At 42.0% G+C, this 17412-nt stretch overlaps 1 protein-coding gene across 1 annotated transcript in view; it reads right to left on the bottom strand.

Moving 5' to 3' along the window:
- Positions 1–546: 546 nt before the first annotated feature.
- The window catches only part of Hmg20a (high mobility group 20A), an 85521-nt gene continuing 68655 nt past the window's right edge, over positions 547–17412 (bottom strand). Inside the window, exons 5-10 of the mRNA XM_048416729.3 lie at positions 17097–17229; positions 16145–16176; positions 10773–10848; positions 9369–9584; positions 7216–7358; positions 547–2861 (exon numbers count right to left, since the gene is read on the bottom strand). Of these exons, the coding sequence (XP_048272686.1) occupies positions 7222–7358; positions 9369–9584; positions 10773–10848; positions 16145–16176; positions 17097–17229 (594 nt within the window). The 3' untranslated portion in view covers positions 547–2861; positions 7216–7221. The remainder of the gene's footprint in view (positions 2862–7215; positions 7359–9368; positions 9585–10772; positions 10849–16144; positions 16177–17096; positions 17230–17412) is intronic.

Raw genomic sequence — 17412 nt, 5'->3', positions numbered from 1 at the left:
AACAACACTCTAAGAAGGCCGAGGCACTTGTGATGTCACAAGAGGAAGTCTGAAGTGACACAATGCAAGAATTGCCCAGTGCCACACACCTGGCTCCCAAGGAGGGGACTGGGCTGCCTCATCCTGAAGATTTCAAAAGCATGGTAGAAATTCACAAATCCCCTTTAAAAATATTTTGATTGGTAAGTGTGGTTCTTTTTAAAAGGTAGGAATTTAGGCACATTTCTTCAGTCAAAAGATCAACTAACAAGAGACTTCAGAGTCACTGACTTAAAAACATCCTTCAAGTTTGCTCCAGAATACTACTGCCATGTAAAATTAATCAGAACTCACTGTATTGTTCCGATGAGCAAATGTATTTGTACCGAAAGAGCGTCACTGTCAAACAGGTGAAGACACGTTTTGAATGAGCAATTAGTAAAACAGACGTGTTACTACTCCAAAAGTCTCGCAGACTTGATTAATGGAGAGCCAACTGAGTCTTTCAGAGGAAAAAGCAGAAGTAGAACTTTTTTGTTATGATCTAAGCAAAACTGGTCACATGGATGCAACATAAAAAAGTTTTAATGAGACAAATGTCAAGCAAGCATATCAATTTCTTAAAGAAAATCTAAAAGTTTAATTACAAAACACTTGCACAGAAACCTGGCAATTCAACAGTTCCAAACACATGTACACAACATTTTTTTTCTAAAACCTGTCAGAAATAAAACCCCTCATCCCTTCCCCAGCTGATCCTGTGTTTTAATAAAAAGCAAGAAGGAAATGTGTAACACTGAATAGGTAACTGCTTATTTCTAGAGGAGAGCATGTAGGTGCAGAATCAACCTACAAACCTATTGGAAAATAAATCCTTGTGCCAGCCTGCCCCCTTCTCACCTCTTCTGTGATGAGCATGGGGTGAGAGGAGGTGGCACAGATCAGCTTTACACAACCTGACTGAATCCCAGCCACCCTGCAGACAGAGGTCAAACTACTGGGAGAAGCAGTATTTGAAAGCAAGCTACTGCTTTGACATACTGTAGGATTCTAGTAGATTCTTTTTGCTATCCTCTTGAACTCTGGTTATGCAAATGTGACTAGACAAGATGAGGTATCGCATCTAGAAAGAGGGAGATGATGATCTTTGGACCAAGTCACAGCCTTATCTGGCCACAAAATCAGTGCTACGAGAGCCGTACAGAACTGCACACTAAGAGAAACAGCAATGTGAGGAGGAAGGACGAAAGGACAGGAAGCATCTGGCAGACACAAACTTCCAGAACCAGCTTGGGTGTCCTTCTGCTACAGACAGTGAGTTCTACATGGGGTCAGCAGGCAAGCAATCTAAATGGCAAAAACAGGAGATGAGGGCAGGGAACCAGGACAGTACCCAGGCAGCAGAGCTGGTGGGCTGTGCAGCAATAATGGAGTCTTTTTTTAAAGGACTGGTGTGTGTGGGCTTCGGTGCACGAAGTCTGATGTGTTTACATTACTCTCTATTGTTACTATTGCTGTTCCCTTTGGACTAATAAAGCACACAGAAGAGAACACAGTGCTGAGAAGACAGGATGGTGCAGTCACAGGATGGAGGCTCTGGATTGTGCCCTAGCTTATGGGCATATTGTGAGGGACCACATTTCATCCCCCTGCCTTTGGTGGCATAGTGCTTAGATAATGGGCTCAGCATGCTCTGCTTTGGTTCCAACGATCTCAGCTGCCACTTTTAGCCTTGTGCTCTAGAGCATAAAAGAAAAACCCAACCCAAACCAAACCCCCCAAACCCCAAATCCAAAACCAACCCTGAGGAGAGAAAAAGAACCTGTTTGTTTTACAGTTAAACAAAAATCCCTTAATAAGAAGGAAGCCTGTCTTTTCCAGATTCCACAGATTCGGCAGTTAGTGGCTACAGAAGGAAGACAAAACACAAGAGGATTCCACTGTGCCCTTTCGTCAGCTTACGAGACTACTTCCAAAGAAGTTCCCATCACCTTAATGCACAGATCTGTACACTGAAGGCAGAGCTGTGCACCTTCCACTTAGTTAGACGTTGGGCTGCTTTCCAACACCAAACGTGTACTACTTTCCCTTCCTCCCTCTTTACCAATGACCTTTATTTCCTCAGCAAAAGTGCTCCACAAGACACTGCCAACAGATGGGGACTGAAGAGCCTTGCTGTGGCCGGGACTCCATGTCAGAGCACGAGCAATGCTCACAGAACAGCAGGCAGGACCAGGAAGGAAGAGAGAGCATTGTCCTTCAGGGCAGCAATCACAGAGCCTGCTGAGGGCTGGCACCCACTGAGCACCATGTGGGGTGTGAAACACAGCCTCACTCCACAGGGTACCCTCAACAAGAAGCTCCCTTCTTCGGAGTCACAGCGGGGCAGTGATGGGAGAAGATTGGGCCCATCCAATGAGAATTCTCCTTCAGAGCCCTGCTGAGCAACAAAGCCCAGAGGTCAGAAAATGGAGATGTATAACTTGGTGGGAGTGAAGGGAAGCCCCAGAGGCATTTAGAAACGTTGACATCTAGGTAAGAAAACTGGAGTGGAATTGTAACAATGAATCTTCTTTTCTGCTGCAGAGGGAAGGAAGAAGCCAGTCTCAGGGTCACCATTGTCAGAGGAATGTATGCAGATCCACTTCAGCAGAAATGGAAATAAGAGGAATCTAAGAAGTCTTGGAAGTCGTGTGGGGCTGTACACTTTCAAAGCTTCACACAGGGCCTTTTACAGTTCACACATCCATTTTTGCTGCTCCCTTATACAGGAAGCTCTCATAGGGAGGATCTGTAGTCCTCTGCCCCCACTCAGTTCAAATGTTCATGAATGGCTTCTCATTCTGCACAAGTGGAATCATTACATCTTGGAGCACTAAGATCTGCAGAAAAGGAAAAAAACACCAAAAAGATAACTGTTGATCCAAGGGAGTTAGGGTTACAGATTTAAAAATGCTTTGTTTGACTTTTGAGAAGACTATAACAGGGGAAAATATGAAATAAAGATCTCGCAAGGCTGCACGCAGGCATTAGTGAGATGTTTCAGACAACATTTCAATGAGAAATATGGTCCTGCTCTAGTCCTGGATCCAAGAGAGTCAGTGGCTGTCATCAAAATGCAACAATCAGACAAATCTGTGAGGGAAATTAGTGACCTACTTCAGTACAGAGAAAGTAAGGCCAATTAAAAGCAGTTTTCTTTACGGATAAAGCTAAGGCTATCTGCCTGTACAGGAAATGTGTCCATGTGTTCTATCAACGCATTTTCTTACTGATTTAAAACAGAGTCATTGGGCCGGCAAGAAGCTCAGTAGATAAGGCTGCCAAGCCCAGTGCCCTGAGCTCAATCTCTGGGACCCACATTGTGGAAGAAGAGAACCAGCTCCCATGAGCTGTTTTCTGGTCTCCATACCCACAGCGTGGCATGTACATGTTCACATGCAAAGACACAGTCAGACAGACAGACACAAATGTAACGAAAATACAATACATAAAAAAGAATAGATTCAATCTTCAAACAGTCGAGTTATGTGGTTCAATAAAACTGGGCAATACATGGATTGTGACAGTCATAAAAGTGACCAACTCTCAACAGAAATAGCCTCCTGGTTCCATTTTTGTTTCTAGGGCTAGTTAGCGACAGAGAGGTGGCAGCTAGGGTAATTCTTCCATTGGATATCTATAAAAATAAATTTAAAATGGCTGGCCAGAAGCCACTAACATCAAATCACTGTATTTACATTAATGCTTTGTCCTAAGTTTGGAGTACCTTAGCCCTACTTCCACCCGTCACTTAAGAGCTATGCTTCAGAAGCCTCTGGATGGCAGTTTAGACTGGCATCACTTATTCAAGTATCTTCAGATGCTACATCTCACCTCTTTGGGATTCAGTTTCTGCATAATAAAACGCTGGGTGAGCTGGGGAAACAGCCCAGTGTACCCAGGCATGAGGACTGAAATTTGGATTCCCAGGAACACAAAAAAATCTGGGTGTGGGGGTTCACATCTACAATCCCAGTGCTGATGAGCTAGAGGCAAGTAGACTGCCAGAGCTCATTGGCCTGCTGATCTAGCCAGACCAGTGAGCGCTAGAGACACTGAGGGTGACAGAGGGTGATTCCAGACACTGATCACTTTTCACATGTGTACACTTGGAAGAGTGTACTATACATCACACATACACACACACATACACACCCACACACACATCATGTTGGATTTCTAAAGGTCTTTCCCACCTCTGATATGTTCTCTAAAACTTGTAAACTGTGGCTACTAGCTTCACTTTATTCACTGGCTCCTGACAGGGAATGAAGCCTTTGCCAAGTTCATGTCAGAGTAATTAATTATACCATGAGTGCTGGGGACATGAGGCCTAGCTGTCTGTCTATACATATTTGTATAATGAGACCAAGCTAGTATTAATCACACTCTTTCTAATTGTTTCTTTTGACGGCTTGGTTATGTGTGCATGGGAGATTATAAGAATCTGTAGTGACAGAATAGTTCACATTTTCAGGCTTTTTTTTTCAAGGACAAAATACTTTTGGTTAAAATCAAGGAGACTGGTAATGACCTAGGTTTTTGAAAGACTATTCCGAGAGGAGTACTACAGCTTATAGCCTTATGGTAGATGGCTTTAGGAGAGACTTCCTGGCATATGCTCAAAGTGAAAAGCCACTTTTGGCTTCATACTCGAATTCATTGCCCTCTCCTTAGGTGAGGAGACTTCGTGTTATCAATTACTGATTTCTTTCACAATTGTCCTGCTGAGTCTCCCAGCTCTCTCTCTTTAAGCCTACAAGAGTGCTAATTGAAAACACTGTGTGAGAAGGAAGATGAGCTCCTGAGAATCCCAGGCCTAGATTTACAAGCTGTTTTCCTTCATAAGCGGCAGCAGCGATGCCACTTCTTTATCCTATTGGGAGGCCAGTCATCTCTTAGAAGTAGGTCTATTCCATCTGGCTACTTGCTAGAAGGACAATAATCTTGTTCTCATCTAAGGATGACCAAAGTTAAAGTATAATGAATTGTCTTGCATGGTCACCATCCAAAGACTCAAACAAGATGGATAAAGACTATTGTCTTTGTTTCTGCTAGCAAATGCTACCTCATTAGATAGAGAAATATGGTTCTGATGTATCTCATGTATTGTTCAAACTTTAAACCATGCAAGAGTCCAGGTTATGCAGATGAGGGTGCTCCTGTACCTGGAGGAGATGCAAACCATGCTATTCCTTAGGAGCATTTTGCTACACTCCTGTGTTTTAATATGTGGCTATATCACAATGTGGTTCAACCCTAAAATTTCCACCTGGATTATAGCCAGTGAATAACAAACAATTTAATCAACAGACCACAGGGCTGCATATTTTGAAAATGGCACGTTACAAGAGCAAACAAAACCCACTTTCACTTAAGAAATGTTATCTGGCCAGATGTGGCCACACAAGACACCTTTAATCCCAGCATTTGGGAAGCAAAGGTAGGAGTAGCTCTATGAATTTGAGGCCAGTCTGGTTTACATTGCAAGGCCCGGACCAGCAAGGGCTACCATTGAGACCCTGTCTTAGAAAGAAATGGTATCTGATGACTGGCTATTAAAAAGTCTCCACAGGCAGTTCTCTTTTGGAAATGTACTTTCTGTCCCTTCCTTCAACAGGATGGAACACTTGCTGCTACTCACCTGTTGATTTTTCACTCGTGTGTGTGTGTGTGTGTGTGTGTGTGTGTGTGTGGTGTGCAGGTGTCCACAGAGGCTAGAAGAGGACATCAGATCCCTAGGAGCTTGTGAACTGCTGTGTGAGGTGATGGGAACTGAACTTGTGTCCTTTGGAAGAGCAGCCAGTATTCTTAACTGCTGAGTCAGCTCCCTAGGCTCCCTTCTCCCTGCTTTACTTTTTTTTTTTGAGAGAGGGTCTTTCTCTGTGGAGCCAGCTGTCCTTGAACTCAGAGATCCTCCTGCCTCTGTGGTATTAAAGGCGTGAGTTATCATGCTTAGCCTCCTTTTAAATTTTGATTTAAAGATGGGGTCTTAGTTTGTTATCTTTGGAGCTCACTACAGAGGCCAGGTTGACCTTGAACCCTGGTGACTCTCCAGCCTTTACCTCCTAAGTGCTGGGATTACAAGCCTAGCTTGTTTGTTTGTTTTATTGTGTGCATATGTACATGTGGGTACGTGGATATCTGTGGGGCTGCACATGCAGACTAGAAGACATCTAAGCTGTCATTTCTCAAGAACCAACTATCTTCCTTTTTTGAGACAGGTCTTTCATTGGTCTGAAAACACCAATTAGGCTAAGCTGACTGGCCAGCAAGATACAGGAATCCACTGTCTCTTCCTCTTCAGTTCGAGGACTAAAGGTACATCACCACACCTGGTTTTTTAATGTGGGTTCTGGGATGCAAACTCAGGTCCTTATACTTATGCTGTAAACACTTATTGACTGAGTTTTGTTTGCTTTTCCAGACAGTCTTACTAGTGCTAGCCCATGATGGTCTCGCACTCACAATCCTCCTGCTTCAGCCTCACAAGAGCTGGGACTACAGGAGTGTGCTACTGTGTTTGGCTTTCTTTCTTTCTTTTTCTTTTTCTTTTTTTACATGGAGGGACAGCCATGGGTGCTGGGAACCGAACTCTTATATTTTTGGTTGTGAGCCTAGCCTTTAATGGCTGAGCCATCCCTCTAGGCCTGGCTTTCTTTTTTTAAATTTTTCAAAATCAAGACATGAATTGCTTCACTGAAGTTTAGTTTATACTAACATTTAACATACAACAATCATACTGCTATTGAGTGGTGAATAAGAACATTTCTTACTTAGGTAGAATTAAATATACACATTCCCATTAACTAATAAATTGCACTAATACTCATCAGGGAAAAGACAGACTAACAGGTGAATGCTATTTATATTGTTCTGAGAACTATTTTTTGGATAATTTCCATTAAACTTTCTCAGACTCTTTAGGAAACCAGTAAGAGGCAAAGCTAGAACTGAGTTCTAACGACAAAATCATGTTGCTTCCATTAAACAAGCCTGACATGTATGAGAAACCAACAAGTCTGTTTTTATATAACTGAGAAAGATGTCTAGCAATTACACAGCAAGGACCTAAGTAAAGTCTCCACCTCATTCACTTAGTGCAGTTCCAGATTTTAGCAATCTTGATGGTCTGAGGACACCCCACTTTTGAAGATGGGCAGGCATGCAAGCATCTTATCAGTGTGCACTCACCAGCACTTAACGATCAAGCCTGTTCACAACCTCTCGGACTGTAGCTATGAAGTTTTCATTGTCTTGGGGATTAGCTAAAATTATACTGTGCAGTCTGTTCATATATGAGTCAATGGTGTCCACTGTTGGCATTTCTCCACTTCCTGAAGTGAGATAAGAAGACACAGTAAGAAAACTTTCCTCATGCAGGTCAGCTATGTCAGCTACATGATATTTAATGAATCCATGTGAAAAAAAAATCACGACACTAATGTAGTTTGCTAAACAAACAGATTTTAATTGCATAGGAGAGACTTTCAGACTTCAAAGATAGGGAACTAATCTTCATATTTTGTGGTAGTCTGGATGAGCAATGTCCTCCACAGGCTTATGCATTTGTTGGGGACTGTGGATCCCAGACCCTGAATTTCTTGTGCTGGTATAAACAACTTGTTTTCCTCTGCTCTGAGCAACCTGCAGCTCCTCTGAGCATGAGACCCTGATGGCAGGGGAATGCTTCTGATGGCCTGCAGCTGAAAGATCCCGAGAGCTGGGGCGTGGCCAGAGCACTATATAAGCTGCCCCTGAACACAATAAAGGGGGCATTCTTGTTTCAAGGATTACCCATGGCTCTCTCTGTGTTTGTCAGTCTCCAGCCCCATACCGTAGCGCATAGCGTGTAGAGCGCAGAACGGGCATATTGCTTTATATGCATCGTTTTTATTTCTCCGCCAAGACAGAATTTCTCTGTAGAACAGTCCTGGCTGTCCTGGAACTTCATTTGTAGACTATGCTAGACTCGAACTTATTGAAGTTCGCCTGCCTCTGCCTCCTGAGGGCTGGTATTAAAGGCGTGTGCCACCACCACCTGGCAGGATTATGTATTTCAACACTTGTCCCTGGTTGATGGCAGTGTTTCAGGAGGGTAGGGAGCCAGGTGGAGGCTAGCTAGAGGAAGATGTTATAGGGAGAGGGCTTTCTGAGTTTCAATTGTGATTTCTAATCTTCCTGCTCTAGTCACTATGCCTGTCACCTGCTGTCACACTTCCCCACCATGATGACCTCTTACTCCCTGGAACCATAAGCCCAAATAACTATTTCTTCTGTAAGTCTCTTTTGGTCATGAGGTTTTATCACAGCAACAACAAATAACTAATGCACACTCTAAACCAGTGGTTTTCACCTGTGAGCTTCGATTCTTTGGGGGTCAAATGACCCTTTCACAAGTGGTCACCTAAGACCATCGGAAAACAGATAATCTGATTTGTAACAGTGCAAAATTACAGTTATGGAGCAGCATCAAAAATAATCTTATGGTTGGGGGTCACCACAACATGAGGAGCAGTATTAAAGGGTTGCGCATTAGGAAGATTCAGAACTGATGATCTAGACAGATGGGCGATATAATACAGTGTCTAAACTAGTCTACTAGGAGTTGTATAACAAAAGGTTTGAGACTGCCAGATTTTCCCCATGACCATAATTAAAATGAGAGCGTAGGTAAGAAATGCTAGCGTTGTTTTCCTTTCCACTAAAATACCACTAAATTCAAGACAAACATATGTAGAAGAAAATGTTCTTCTCAGGATTTGAAACTTGATCACCCAATGGTTATGAATGTCAAATTAGGTTTATAGTAAAGAATACATTAAAACAGAAGTGGACAAAAATCTAAATGATCCGTCTGAATTATTTTAATAAATATGAATATTCTATGTCTCATTGAATTTTTTTTTTTTTGTGAGATGGTCTCACAATGTAGCCCTAGGTACCATGGAACTCACTAGGGTAGACCAGGCTGGTGTCGAACTCACAGAGATCCTCCTGCCTCTGCCTCCCAAGTGTTAGGATTAAAGGTGTGGATCATTATGCCCTGCCTAGCTCCCATTGATGCTTGGGAGCAGAAGCAGGCAGATGTCTGAGTTCGAGGTCAGCCTGGTCTATGGAGTGAGTTCCAGAACAGCCAGGGCTGTCACACAGAGAAATCCTGTGTGTGTGTGTGAGGGGGGGTGGCGTGGGAGAGAAGAATGTCTTGATGGGACATGTCCCCTCTTTATCTCTTGAGAGACATATCAGTTTCTCCACATTAACAGCATAGTAGCATAAACAGCACCCCATCCCCACCCCGACCCACCCTCCCTACCACTGAAAGTATATGGAGAGGATAACATTACCAGGCAAGGGCATGCTGGCAAAGCTGCTGGTCAACATCTGTCGCAGGGTCTCCAGGTGCTGCTGAAGGACAGTGTTACGGCTCCGCTCCTGAATCACATCCACCTCCAGCTTCTCCACTGCTGTGCGCATGCTCTCCACATGCTTTTGTAGGGCTGCATTCCTTTCTTCAAACTCCATGTTGGATTTACGAAGCTGGCGGAGCTCTGCCTCACGAGCTGAGGACACATGCCCCCGCCCCCAGAACACATGTGGTAAGAGAAGGCACCTCTGAGGAGTCCCAGTAACCCTCCTAAGGAAGTTCTGCTTAGCTGTCTCTCATTAGCTCCCTCCTCATCTTCCAATTCTCTTAATGACACTCCAGATAGCAATTTCAGCAATGAAACGCCTGGCTCCCCAGAGCTATTTCAATCCTTAAAGCAACACATTCTATACACAAGATTGCAACAAACAGCGGCAATTCCTAGCATTTTGTTAGATTTTGCTTTTTAAAACTGTGCATGGAGAAGCCTGAAGTGCGGGCTCTCAGGGGTGTCCAGGAAGACTGGCTAAGCACAGCAATGGATGCCCATCTTTCTGGCAATGGGAGCAGCTTTGCCATTTCTTCTTTCTTTCTTTTAAAAAATATTTTATTTATTTTTATTTTATGTGTATGGGTATTTTGCCTGTATGTACATCTATGTACCACGAATGCTTGGTGCCCACAGAGGCCAGGATAAGTGCATTAGATCCCCTGGAGCTGGAATTACAAATTGCCAAAAACAAAACAAAACAGTCAGGTGATGGTGGCACATGCCTTTAATCCCAGCACTTTGGAGGCAGAGGCAGGTAGCTCTTTGAGTTTGAGGCCAGTCTGGTCTACAGAGTGAGTTCCAGGATGGCCAGGACTACACAGAGAAACCCTGTCTTGAAAAGCCAAAAACCAAAACCAAAACCAAAACCGACCGCCACAAAACAAACAACAACAGTACTAACAACAAAAGAAACAAACCCCCAAAACCCCACAAAAACCAAAACCAAAAACCAAACCAAACCAAAATCAAAACCAAACTGCCATGTGGGTGCTGGGAATGGAACCTGGATTTTCTAATTTCTTATTGTGTAATGTGGACTCCCATGCAAACTTTCATTTGTATAGAAGGTTCTAGGCTACCTATCTAAAAACACTGCATTAGTGATTTATATTTATTTCTTTTGATCCAGTAACCAAAGAAACTTTGGCTCCATTGGCCTCATTTTTGCTCACTGGTCACAGAGTGAAGTAACAGACATTGTTTACCTCAGAGTCCTTTCTAGTCCTAAGGAGGGCTATCAGCCTTGCTTTTGAGCAATGAACTCCTGAGACTAAATCTCCTGTCAAAGACTCAAGGAACACACACACACACACACCCTACTGCAGTAATTACCTTTGCTGTGGTTCAGGAATTCTTCTGTAAATATAGGGATGTCAAAAACAGAGCGCTCCTTTACCTCCGTTTCTTTCTATGAATCAAGAACAAAAGTTAGTTCTTAAATTTAATAATAGTGCCCAAGGCACAAGAATCATGTCTTTCTTAGAGAAATAGCTGGTGAGCAGGAATCAGACTAGGAGAGCCTGGGAGGGAATATATTCATTCATAAGAATAGAACCTCACAGAGCTGAAGCAGTTAGTATCAGAACTCTAAGTATACTTCTGCTAGACAATGAAAGACTAAAACAAACCCACATGTATTTCACTTATGAAGACAAGAGAAGCCCTTTCTTAGTACTGTGTTTAAATTGTGAATGTGGCTGGGTCAGGAATTGAAAAGGGGTATTTTAGTTGTTCTTATTGGTTATGCATTTAAGTATCATTTGAGATGGGAGTATGCAATCAAAATGTGCAGAGTGGAGAATAGAAATTCTAAGCAGAGATGTGCCAGCAATGAACAATAATAATGGCATTCTGTTGGTACTTCTATCTATTTATGAAGGAGTGGTTTATCTTTGGGGCTCCTGTAGACTTTTCTTCAGACAGAGGAAAAACAAACAAATCCAAGAAGTCAGAAATAACCAGGGTCTACAAATTAGAAATCTAAGGGTTATGTGAGACAAAAAAGAGAAACAAAGCTCCAATTAATCTACCTATCAACCATTAATATACTAAGTATCATAAACTACTGTAAACTACTTCCAACCATGAGCTTTAAGAACAGAGCCAAGGGGCTGGAGAGAAGGATCAACAGTTAAGAGCACTGACTACTCTTCCAGAGGACCTAGGTTCAATTCCCAGCACCCACATGGCAGCTCACAACTATCTGTAACTCCTGTTCAGAAGATCCGACATCCTCACAGGGACATACATGCAGACAAAACACCAATGTACATAAAATAGGAAATAAATAATTAAAACAACAACAACAAAAGAACACAGTCAATATTTCTACTTTATTTGCCTGACATTTCTGTAATGAATCTGAAGTTGAAGGCATTATGAATATAAGCTATCGGTGTTTTATATTCAAAATCTTGCATACCATAAACAGAAGAGTAGAAAGTGAGGAAACTATTGTGAAATCTGAAGATTCCAAAACCTCTCAATAAGAAAGCAGTAAAGAAAATACCCAGAATTCATTCCTATAGAAATATGTTAAGGTAAGAGATAAAATGTATCCTTTTGCCAAGTATGGTGGCTATGGTGGATTTCTATGAGTTCTAGATCAGCTGGGGCTTTATACTGTGTTAAGTTCCCCCTCCCCCTCTAACAATTGTTTCTACTTGTTACCACTAACTTCTATCTTTGAATAAAAGAATGAATTGATGCCAAGTAAGCAGTTCAGCTGTGCGGAAACCTGAGTGCAGGGATCCTGTCTCACACTGGTGTTTGCCTAGGAAGGGGACAGATTGGAGGAACTGCCTTCTGATGGGAAGAGATCAAGACAGGCATTTAAGATGGGAATCTAGTGGTTCATATGCATAATCACAACTTGTGAGATCCCTCTAAAAAACTGGATGGAGACCTGAAAATTTATGTGTTTACCTGAGGAACATTTCATTTCAGAGTGCTTAATTTTTACCACATTCTTTTGTTTTCCTAATGGAAGAAAGCACCCTTTTCTAGAAGAATTTAAAAATAAACATGAGGATTACCATCAAAAGCACCATATTTTGACACACACACACCTCTTACCCAAGACAGTTCATAGCGGAGTTCAATGAGACTTAACTAATGTATGGGCAAGAAAGACTGGTTCCGAAAGGGATCTTAGCCACATTCCCAGTAGCTGTCTATAGACTGCAGGTTTACTGTATGCTTTAACTTTAGTACCTGGTTGTGACAGGAAACTTATGACACACAACCCTAACGTGCACACAGTGCCATAGGTCCAATCCTAAATCTACAAATGACTTACGACAGAGCCCTGTAACTTTAGTTCTCTTACCTTGTTCAATTTCCTACTCAGTTGCACAGTGACCTCACCATGGGCCCGAGTATTTGCCATTCAGAATGCTAAGTAAGGGGTTGGTTGCTTGGCTCTCATGACTATGGGACAAAGGGACTTTCTCAAGGTCAATACTCTCCTCAGAAAAGTAATTCTATTCTATTCTTTGCCAGAACAGTTCAAACTCAACTCATTATGTAAGGGCAGAGTCTAGCAGCAGCAAGGTGCAGTATACGCTGCCCCTTGGTACATATTCTTTTTTTTTTTAATAAAAATATTTATTTATTTGCTCATTATGTATACAGTATTCTTTCTTCAGTCCAGAAGAGGGCACCAGGCCTCATTACAGATGGTTGTGAGCCACCATGTGGTTGCTGGGAATTGAACTCAGGACCTTTGGAAGAGCAGGCAATGCTCATAATCTCTGAGCCATCTCTCCAGCCCCTTGGTACATATTCTTAAAAGTATAAAATAAGAAACATTAAAGCAATTAAATGAAACTGTTCAGTCTCCTATTGCAACAGAGACAATCTACCTAAAGGAAGAGTGGTAATACAAACCACCAGTATTCCCCATTACTGAGTCCATTACTTGGCACAGAGAGGCCTCTCCTGGGGGCTTGGATAGACTAAATGTTCTGAGGACTGCTCAAGGGATTAAAATCATAAGGATTAGATTACCTCCTCATTGAAAGGGTCTAATTTATTCAGGCTGAGTGTCACTTTATCATTTTTCATAAATTAAAGGAGAAACAAAATTATTGTTTCTAGCTCAGTCTTCCTATGAGATGCAGATACTTTCTAGAGAATAAAGCTCACAGACTCCTGCACCTAGTGGGCTTTCTTTCTTTGGGAAGGGGTTTCAAGTTTCAAGACAGGGTTTCTCTGCATAGCTCTGACTGTCCTGGAACTCGCTCTGTAGACCAGGCTGGCCATGAACTCAGAGATCTGCCTGCCTCTGCCTCCTGAGTGCTGGGATTAAAGGTGTGTACCAACAATGCCCAGCAGTGGGCTGATTTTTGATCTGAAAAGGCAAGAATATTCTTCACTTTGGATTTCCATTTTGTACACTCACCGAGTGGAAGGAAAAAGAACAGAGGGCTCTCTGAATGGAATCTATTTCAGCCTATTTCAGCCCGTGATTTAGGACAAGGCTCAGGGCCAGAACTATAGAGAGTATGCCATGCATTTCTTGAGTGCTTTTTACTTGAGGACCATTCTTATTATCACAAGTCAGGATGCAGTGCCTTCTGCTATGCAGAAAGGCTTCCAGGAGAGCATTTGTCAGCTCTCAGATGATCCTGCTACTTCTGTCCAGGCAACAATGACTTAGGGAATCTCAGTCAATTTAGAAATAAGATCAGCTTCTTCACTATATGGAAACTGGTAAATCTGTCTTCACTAGCATCCGACTGACATCTCAGATTTATACTTTAGGATGGCACTGTGTTGTCAATAGTGGCTAACTGGGATGCAGGAAGCTACTCTACTGCCTCTAATTTAACTTCTTATCTTTTTAAATTTAGTTTATTTTTATGTGTATGTGTATGTTTTGCTTGCATGTGTGGTCATGCATCACGGATATACAGAGGCCAGAAAAGGGCTCTCCTGGGACTGGAGTTACAGACTGTTGTGAGCTGCCATGTGGATGCTAGTAATTGAAGCCAAGTCCTCTGCAAGAGCAGTCAGTATTTCCTGTTTCTGAGCCATCTCTCCAGCCCCTCTAACTTAAGTTGAATAAACTCTTTTATCCGAGGCAAGTCATCCCCCTCACTGGCAAAATGGGGCAGCTGAGAATACGTCTGAAGCGTTAGTATTCTAAGACAGACTAAAAGTCTGTTCTACTGGAATCCTATTACACTCCTTGTAAGAGAAGAAAGTATATATTTAGAATTCATGATGTTTTAGGTATTTTATAAGAAACATTTTTTTATTAACTCACTCATACATCTGCTGAAATATCCCAAATACCATAGCACATGTGAACATCGGAGGTCAACCTTGGGTGCAATCTTAAGAGCTAGCCAGCCACTATGGTTTTTTGAGATGGAGTCACTCTTTGGTTTGGAACTTGCCAATTAGGCTAGGCTAGGGGGCTACCATTACTCAGAGGCCACTCATCTCCAGCTCCCCAGAGCTAGTATAATAAGCATGTGCCACGGGTTTTGACATGGGTGCTGAGGATCTGACTCAGGCCTTCATGCTTGCACAGTAAGTACTTTATCAACTGAGCCATCTTCCAGCTTGAAAACCATGTTGTTTAAATTCCCACTACTTTTCAGTTATCTTTGGATTCTTACAGAAAAATAATTTTTACAGAATACATTCTCCATGCATGAACATCATGCTACATGGCATGGTATTGCATAGAAAAGTAATCCAGAATGTGAACAAGAGAAGAGCTTGGAAGAGTCACCAGGTCAGCTCAGCTAACTATATGGGAGAAGTATAGCAACTTTGAAGGTCAAAGCAAGCGAGAAGAAATAAAAGGACCTAAGGAGGAAATGGAACTTAACAGGGCTCGATGACTTCAACTTTGAGAGAAGAATGTCTGAGGGTAATCCTGTGAAAGAACAATAGGAACCCAGACACGAGGCAGAGGAGAACGCCTGGAGGATGGTGAGCAGGCAATATTCTGAAGGTATTTGAAATGAGAAGTTGGGACTAATTAAGGAAGACCCTGATTACTGAGCTTGAATATGATTAGGTGAGCAAAGATGAGTGCCTGACATTTTAAAGCATGGAATGACCACAGATTATTTTATTTTTGTATCCATATATTTAACCACCTACCTCTATATCGGAAGCATATTAAAGCAACATAGTCAAACACACAAACTTATGTATTAAACATATTCAGGCTTAAATACTACTGTCGGGGTTGAAGCAAACCAGAGGGAAGAGGTCAACAAATAAGCACATGCCAGTGAGATGAGGACAGGAAAGGGGTGCAAGGCCTGAGCTCCAGCCCATTGTGTGCTACTGAGTAACTGAGAATATTTTACCCAATGCTGGAGCTCCTAAACAACCCCTTTCTGAAGTGGATGACAGCATTTGTTGATGATAAACTATGGCCAAGTTGCAGCCTCTGTCTGGCTTCCATTTCTGTGTCTTATTCTGAATTCCAACCATTTCTTGGCATTTAAAACTAATGAAATTCTTAGACTACAGGAACAGATTGGGGTTAGGGACTGCAGTTCAAAGGCAGATTCATGACATAAGTGTCTACCATATGCTAAGAACCCCTGAGCCAAAGCAACTTAGTCTGAATTATGGGATAAAAGAGTTTATATCATTCTGAAAAAAAAAAGTAACAGCATTTCAAAAAGCAATATTATTATAAGTCTATATGGGAATGCAGACAGAAGGCTAATTACCTCATGATCGTGAGTGGTCTGTCGGGCTGCATCTAAAAATATGAAAGAATAGAGAAAATATTAAATTGAAAAAGAAAACAATAGCAAACCCAAGTAGATGACTGTGCCAACCACAAAACTTGCTGGTATCTGCAGACTTTCACAAAATATGCTATTTTCATTCATGGCATAATTAACTGTTAGTCAGCAAAAGTTAAATGGACCCCCACATCTACAGAGCACACAAGCAGGTATAAGGAGACATCAGACAGTTCTTACCTTTGAAAGAACAGGGTGTGAGAGCAGGTAGGAAACACATGCCAAAGGTTTTAGCAGCCTAGATGTGCAAGTGTGGAGAAGATGCTGTGGCTAAGGGATGACAGACCAGTGTGGGTGGTGTGCCTTTGGCAGTGTTTCCTGGAGAGAGGAACTGGAGTAAGACTTGTGAGGATGTGATGTACCATTTCAACAGAGAAAAAGATCCCGTGAAGACATAGATGCCATCTCATTCACTATCACTCCCTCAAGGCCCACAATAGATCTGGTACTTAACAGAAGAAGCTCAGTAGAGCTCCCTTTGAATTCATACATGAATAAATTATTAAATGAAGAGGATCATGGAGGCAGAAGAATAGCACAGAAAAGGCTCTGAAGTGTTAGGGCAAGTTAGTTACATGGTTTCGTAGACAGACTTATTTAAAGGTAGAAAAGTGCCTAACTTGGAAACTAGACAAAGAAAGGCAGGTAGGAAATATTAGTTTTGGTGCATCAGCCAGATTGCTGATCTTAAATTCAAAATAACAAGCAAAATGTCAAAAGAATGATGTGATTTTGGTAAAATTCTAGGGTGAGATCTCTAAGTGAGTACAGGACAATAGAGACATAACAGAAACACACCTTTCACATTTGCCACCTTAACAGTTAGAATCACAATACTCCAACAACTATGACAAACTGCACTTGGTTCTGATACCTTGCCTATGAGCTTTGCCTTTCTGACGGTCCTGGGTTTTCCTACTGAAGACCTTGTAGGCCTCGGTCTTCTGATACTGCTCCAGTTCCTTCATGTAACGTTCCTTATCTCTGTCTGCTTCATCAAGGTAGCGCTAGAAAAAAAGTGTGGGATTATTTTCAAGAAACTGAGAGGTTAGGTAAAATATCAATTAGCTTTTTAAAGAAAGAGTACAATTAAAACAAGAAAAAAGTATACAGTATGTTGTAGGAGAATCTGAAAGCAGGTATAGAATAAAATCTTTTCTTTTTTCCCCTCTGAGTCAGGGTTTCTCTGT

Source organism: Myodes glareolus, chromosome 4 (assembly GCF_982192425.1).
Source record: "Myodes glareolus chromosome 4, mMyoGla1.1, whole genome shotgun sequence".
NCBI lineage: Eukaryota > Metazoa > Chordata > Mammalia > Rodentia > Cricetidae > Myodes > Myodes glareolus.
The sequence above is the reverse complement of the archived record's forward strand: the minus strand, read 5'-3'. Positions and strand labels throughout refer to the sequence as shown.